The sequence below is a fragment of the Sceloporus undulatus genome, chromosome 3 (assembly GCF_019175285.1).
Source record: "Sceloporus undulatus isolate JIND9_A2432 ecotype Alabama chromosome 3, SceUnd_v1.1, whole genome shotgun sequence".
NCBI classification, from domain to species: Eukaryota; Metazoa; Chordata; class Lepidosauria; order Squamata; family Phrynosomatidae; genus Sceloporus; species Sceloporus undulatus.
In genome coordinates, this window is record NC_056524.1 from 266,489,083 (window position 1) to 266,496,298 (window position 7,216).

The following is a 7,216-nucleotide window of genomic DNA, read 5'->3' on the forward strand; positions in this document are numbered from 1 at the left end:
AATAATAATAATAATAATAATAATAATAATAATAATAATAATAATAATAATAATAGCTGCAGCAGCCATGGAAGATATATCTTGTTTCAAATATTGATCAAAATAGAGACTGCAGTCAAGAAATCAGAAGAATACTAGGAATTGGGAAGGGCAGCTACAAAAGAACTGAACAAGATCCTAAAGTGCAAAGATATAAAACTGAATCCTAAAGTGAGGATTGTCCAAGCTCCCCATCACAAGATGTGATGTGTTGGATAGTGGGGAGAAAAGTCAATAGGAAGAAAGTAAACTCATTTGAAATGTGGTGCCAGAGGAAAGTACTGGGAATACCATGGATGGCTAAGAAGACAAAGAAATTAGTCCTAGAACAGATCAATCCTGAACCCTCTCTGGAAGCAAAGCCAGCGCCTGGATTTCCACCAGAGGGAAGCCTCAGCCACCAAACAGCGAAGCTTCCCGCCGGCGGAAAAAGAACCCGCAAAAAGCGGGTTCTTTTTGTGTCGCGCTTGCAGCGCCCAAGTGCACAAATAGCACGCTCATGATGTCACAAGCGTGACATGACATGCGGACACTATGCATCCATCATGTCGTAATAGCGGCACCCATGTAGACAGGGTGCCACCATTTTGACGCCGCCAGTACATATTAGGGTTAGGGAGAGTCTGCATGGTGCACGCTCCCTAACCCTAGTACCGCCACCATCTGTAACGGGCCAATGATGACTAAATTGAGGCTGTTGTACTTTGGCCCCATTGTGAGGAAAAATAAACCAATAGAAAAGGCAAAGATGCTAGGAAAGGTGGAAAGCAGTAGAAAGCGAGGAAGAGCACACAGCAGATGGTTAGACTCGGTTAGGGCATAGGCCTGAGCCTGCAGACCTTGAGCAGAGAGGCTGAGGAGCGAGGGGTCTAGGGGATCTCTCATTCACAGTGCCAAGTCCACTTGAGGGCAGCTAACAACAACGAAAAGGAGGAGACAGAAATACAGATGAAAAACATTAGGAATCTTTTCTCTTATGAGCATGGAAAGAGTCCTTTAGCCAGATCAGACTAAAGCCTCTTTAGCCCACAAGCTGGACGTGAGGGCAACAGCAGTCTATCAGTCATGTTCACGCAGCAACTGCTAACCAGAGGTGCAGTGCCTACCTCTGATACTATTTGTTAACTGCCATTGAATTGACTTGAATCATTTATATGCAGAACAGATCCTCTGATACTAGAGATGCTGTATATTTCTCATGCTTAGTAGCCATTGGTAACCTTAGCCTCCATGGATTTATCTAATCCCCTATGAAAGCCATAAAAGAACATGGAGGGGGGCATCACTTCATCTTATAGAAGTGAATGCCACTGTTTAACTCTGTGCACTGTGAAGAAGGCCTTCTTTTTTGTCTGTCCTGGATCACCCACCACTTTGCTTTAACAAATGACCCCAGTGGGTTCTCTCATAATATGAGAGAAGCAAAATAAGCCAATGTGTTGGCGGAGAACATCCGGATCTAAGGAACTTGCTGTGATGTGTGGTATACTGAACAAACAACATGAAGGGGGCTCAGTGGGAGAAAATACTATGGAGCAGGGAGCTTTCAAACGGGGGGTGGGGCTTTTAGTTCAGAAATGCAAGGAGAATCTGCTGATAGGTGAACAGACAGAGATGTACTGCGGAGGGATGCAAGCCCCTGAGTAAAAGCAACAACAGCAGCACTGCATTAACTGGCACTGAGAGCCAGGCAGTACAAGCAAATGCTGCTTTCCAAGAACATGGGTCACAAAAAATCAGTCTCTGCTCCCAGGTACATGCTAGGGATCCAATCCATGCAGGCAACAAACCATCCTTTCCTCCCATGACCAGCATCCAATGCTTGTTATTCAGAAGGCAACATGCCTCTGGGTGCAGATCATATCTCTAGGCATATTGCAAAGGAATGGAGCTGTTGTCAATGACAAACATGTTATTAAAGGCAAACTGCAGGGTAATTGGGTAGAGAAAGAGGAAGGGAAGGGGGATCATTTCCTAAAGAAAGAGAAGTCTGATCCAAAGAGCTGATTTGACCACTTCTGATTCCAATCCACTCTGCTAATGAAAGTCCTTCATATACAAATACAACCTGTTCCTGTATTAAGTTTTATCTCAGAAGCCCTTCTCCAGCTCTCTCCCAGCCAACTGTGAATATGTGTCTCAGCTTTGGGATTCTTTCTCCAGTCTGGCATTGACTGATATCAGTTTGATGCCAAATCAAGGCCCCAGGCCCTGTTTGAAGCCTGTGGTAGCCTTTTTCTCTGTTGCGTTGTTTAATTCTATCACAGTTGTCTGGAGAGTTTCATCAGTGTTTACTCTTATGGATTTTGATTTCAATATATCCGCTGCTCTGAGCATCCCAGGTGGATAAATAAGCAGGAGATAGAGCACTAAGATCCATACATGCGTCCGTATAAGGTCTTCCCAGACTATCTAGGAAACTTTTTGTCAACCTCTCCTTGAAGTCAAGCACCCTAAAATGAACCATTTCTATTTGACCTGCATCCCAATGATTTCAGCAGAGGTTCATTCCAAATTTATGGCATTCCAGGCTCTCTGAGTTGAAATGACCAATGCTGGGCTCTCACAAATGGAGTGGAATCCAGAGAGAAAGTGCTGCCATGTAGATAGGAAGGCAGCAGAATCTAGAGGTAACCCACAATAATAGAGCCAGGCTTTTTGCAGCAACTCAAAACACTAACGAGTGTGTTTGGAATCAGCTTTTGGAAACCACTATCCACACAGAGATTTATGCCCAGTAAACGTAATAGTCTTTAAGGTTCCATGGGACTTTTTTACCCTTGCTTTGAGAGCAATAGACTAACATCCCTACCCCACCCAACACCCAGAAATCTGATATTATTACATAACACTCATGTGTCATATGGGACCTGGATCATAGTCCTTTGTGTCACCTCCTTTGTGGGGGCTGGGAGTGGGAGTGGTGAACCCCTGACCAACAGATCCAGTCCTGGACTCCACAGTTCAAAAAGGATATTGACAAACTGCAGCATGTCCAGAGGAGGGTGAACAAAATGGTGGTCTGGAAAACATGCCTTTTCAGGAAAGACTAAGGGAGCTGGGGATGTTTAACCTAGAGAAGAAAAGGTTAAGAGAGGATAGGATAGCCCTGTTTAAATATTTCAAGGGGTGTCATAATGAGGATGGAGTAGTTTGCTGCTGCCCCAGAGACAAGGACATGGAGCAATGGGTTCAAGCTACAGGAAAAGAGATTCCAACTAAACATTAGGAAGAACTTCCTGATGGCAAGAGCTGTTTGAGAATGGAAAGTGATGCTGCTTCAGGGAGCCTTCTTCTTTGGAGGTTTTTAAACAGAGGCTGGATGGCCATCTGTCGGAGGGTGCTTTGTTTCTGTCTTTCTGCATGGCAGAATGGTGTTGGACTAGATGACCCTTGGGGTCTCTTCCAACTCTATTATTCTACCTCACAAAACTTGATCTCCCTCCCACCAAAAAGAGCCTCCCACCCTGGCTCTTGCTTCCCACTGTCCTCCCAACTGGGCAAGACTGGCCACCCCTTTGGGCAAGGAGGAACCCCAAAAGAGATTCCACCTCAACATTAGGAAGAACTGTTTGATAAGGTGCTCCCTCGGAGAAAGGTGGAGTCTCCTTCTTTGGAGGTCTTTAAATAGAAGCTCGATGACCATCTGTTGGGGGTGTTTTGATTGTTAGTTCCTGCATGGCAGAAGGGGGTTGGACTGGATGGCCCTTGGGCTCTCTTCCAACTCTATGATTCTATGATCCAGAAGCTTGATCTCCCTCCCACCAAAAAAAGAGCCATGCACCCTGGCTCTTGCTTCCCACTGCCAGCCCAGTTAGGCAAGAGTGGCCATCCCTTTGGGCAAGGAGGAGCCTTGTAGCCAAGCCAGGAGCTGGGACGTCAAGGGGGGATCCGGATTAAGCTCTTGGGAGCGGGCCAAGTGCCCCTTCTCCCCTCCTTGGGCCCTGATCTTGGCGCACCTGCTTGCTCTTTGGGTGCAGGAGAAGGGATGCTGGAGGCTGGGTGTGGCGGACTTTCCTCCTCTTCCTTCCCTACTCCTGGGCTCCTGGAATAAGGCGGAGGGGGGCTCTTGGCGAGGAGGCTGAAGGTCTGCTAAGGAGAGCTGCGGTGCCTTGGCAACAAGAGGAAGGCTGCCCTCGCATGCTAATGGCGCGGGGCTCCGGCCGGGGATGGCGGCGCCGAGGGCAGGGGAAAGGAGACCCAGGCAGAGGAGGCGGTGGCAGAGCCAAGCCAGGCAGCCAAGGGAGGCAGGGAAGAGGGAGGATGCGGCCAGGCTCCGGGGCTAGAAAAACAGCCAGGCTCCGGCGGCGAGGAAGGCTGCAAGCCCTCCCAAGGGAAGCCCAGCCGAGCAAACAGCCTCGGCTGTGATTTCCACCCGCCCAGCAAAGAAGCACGCTGGGCTCCATCTCTGCACAAAGAGACACACACAGAGGCTTGCACGCCTCCCTGCCCTTCCTTCTTTCCCTTCCCTTCCTCCCTCCCTGTCTTACCCTTCCTTCCTTCCTTCCTTCCTTCCTTCCTTCCTTCCTTCCTTCCCTCCTTCCTTCCTTCCCTCCTTCCTTCCCCTTCCTTTCTTCCCTTCCCTTCCTTCCCTTCCCTTCCTCTTTCCCTGTCTTACCCTTCCTTCCTTCCTTCCTTCCTTCCTTCCTTCCTTCCCTTCCCTTCCCTTCCCTTCCCTTCCTCCCTCCCTGTCTTACCCTTCCTTCCTTCCTTCCTTCCTTCCTTCCTTCCCTCCCTCATTCCTTCCTTGCTTCCCTCATTCCTTCCCCCATCCCCACAAACACCCTGGAAAGGAAAAGCAATGTGCCCCCCCCCCGCTAGCAAGAATGCTCCCAAGCCCCTGCCTCTGCTCCGTGTTCTTGTCCGATTTGTCCAAGGAAAGACCCCCCCCCCCCCCGAGAGGCTCTCCAAATAAGTCAGAGATTGCTCCAAGGCAGGCAGCCCCTACCAGGACCTTTTTCTTCCCCCTCCGCCCCCTTTCTCCCCTCCCTCCCCCCGCTCCACCGCAAGGCAGGCAAATCTTACCGATGGTGGTTTTGGAGCCAATACAGCCCATAATCGACGGGGGCAATTTAAGATGGTAATAACCCTTTGCTCCAGACCGGACACATTGCCACAATACCTCATGGGTTGGGAGCTGGGCCAGTCGTGGGGCCAGAGGAGAGGCTTCTTCTTCCCGGCTCTGTACTGGAGACCTTCCGAGAGGCGGAGGGGAAGGGCTGGGGGATCCACAGACACACACTCCCACGGACACACACTCACGCCCAGCCTCTCTCCCGATCCTCTTCTTCTGCTCTGCCGCTGCTGCTGCTCTTCGCTCTCTGGCCCCTGGAGCAGCGCTGGCGTCTCAGGGACACTGGGGCTGGACCGCTCGCACGTTCCCTACGTCACGCCTGCTGGCAGAGCAGCCACAGAAGACAGACACAGAGACCCAGGCACAGGCAGAGCGCACTGTCTTCAGCACCAGAGACAAGGCGCAGGCTGCAGCGCTCACGATTCAGAACCCTGGACAGCGCTCCGGCTCAAGCGCCAAAACGGGCTGGCTTCAGCACCATGGACAGCACTTGGGCTTCGGGGACATGGTGCTCTGGCTTCAGTGATATAGACAGAGCTCTGGCTTCAATTACATGGACAGGACTCTAGCTCCAGTGCTCTAGCTTCAACACCATAAATAGTGCTCTGGCTTCTGGCTTCAACACCATAGACAGTGCTCTGGCTCCATAGACAGTGCTCTGGCTTCTGGCCTCAGCACCATAGACAGTGCTCTGGCTTCAGCACTCTGGCTTCAGCATTGTAGCGCACTAGCTCCTTAGTAGACAGTGCTTTGGCTCCAGCGCTCTGGCTAGAGCGTCTTAGCACACTAGCTCCATAAACAGCACTCTGGTTTCAGCACTCTGGCTTCAGCACTGGTTTTAGCATCATAGACAGTGTGCTGGTTCCACAGATAGTGTTTAACACTCTGGCTTCAGCACCAGTCCTCTGAATTCAGCATTCTGGCTTCAACATCATAGCGCACCAGCTCCGTAGACAGTGCTCTGGCTTCAGTGTTCTGGCTTCAGCAACATAGACAGCGCTCTGATTTCAGCACTCTGGCTTCCGCAACTATAGCGCGCTAGCTCCATAGACAGTGCTCTGGCTTCAGCAACATAGCGCACTAGCTCTATAGACAGTGCTCTGGCTTCAATACTCTGGCTTCAGCAACATAGACAAAAGGAGAAGAAAATGGCAGTTGGGGGGGGGTTCAAGTCCAGCAGTTACTGCCAGTTCTTCTCTTCCTCCAATGCCAGGATGATAGCAGATCAAGATGGAGAGAATGACTTGAATTAAGTCAGAAATGACTTGAAGGCACACAACACACACATACACACACATTGTTTCCTTTCACCTTATTTGTTCAACTTTTATGTAGAAAACATCATACAAAGAGCAGGTTTTGACACAGAAGAAGGGGGAGTGAAGATAGGAGAAAGACCTATCAACAATCTGATATGCAGATGAGACCATACTACTAGCAGAAAGTATCACAGACTTGGAAAAACTACTACAGGAGATCAAAAAAGTAAGTGCAAAGACAGGCTTATGTAAAGATAACAAAAATAATTATCACAGAAGTTCTACACAAATTCAACCTAGACAATGAGGAAACTAAAATAGTAAAAGACCTTCTATACCTTGGATAAAACATTGATCAGAATGGTGACTGCAGCCAAGAACTAAGAAGACTAGGAATGGAAAGGGCAGATGTGAAAGAACTAGAAAGGTTATTGAAGAGTAAAGGTATACAATTGAGCATTAAATTTGAAATCATTCAAGTCGTCACCATGTATATATTTTAAAAGGGACTTTCAGGAGTAGCAATCCACCTTCTTTTTAGCTAGAAAAGGGGGAGTCCACACAATCCTTGTGTCAAAAGTTCCCCAAAACTAGCAAAGATCCTGCATTTGCACTGTTTAGAATGAATGGCTGCATGCAAAGTTTCAGAGAATAACTGTGCTACGCAACTCTTGTGTTGAATGCCCACACACCAAATATATAACTGGATGCAAAACTGAACGTTCATTTGGATCCCAGCATAATGCACAGTGTGCGCTCATATACAACACACATCCATGTATAATATATGTATACACACCTCGATAAACAATGCACATGTGTCCACTATGGCCTGTGTGTGCAA

General features: G+C 48.6%; 1 protein-coding gene across 3 annotated transcripts in view; it reads right to left on the minus strand.

Moving 5' to 3' along the window:
• Nucleotides 1-5,511, minus strand: part of FAM131A (family with sequence similarity 131 member A) — a 92,186-nt gene extending 86,675 nt beyond the window's left edge. For 2 of the 3 annotated variants that reach the window (XM_042460856.1, XM_042460855.1), the window contains exon 1: nucleotides 5,065-5,511. In XM_042460856.1, the coding sequence (XP_042316790.1) occupies nucleotides 5,065-5,166 (102 nt within the window). In that variant the 5' untranslated portion in view covers nucleotides 5,167-5,511. The remainder of the gene's footprint in view (nucleotides 1-5,064) is intronic. The other variant, XM_042460858.1, reaches the window with a different exon arrangement.
• Nucleotides 5,512-7,216: the final 1,705 nt, after the last annotated feature.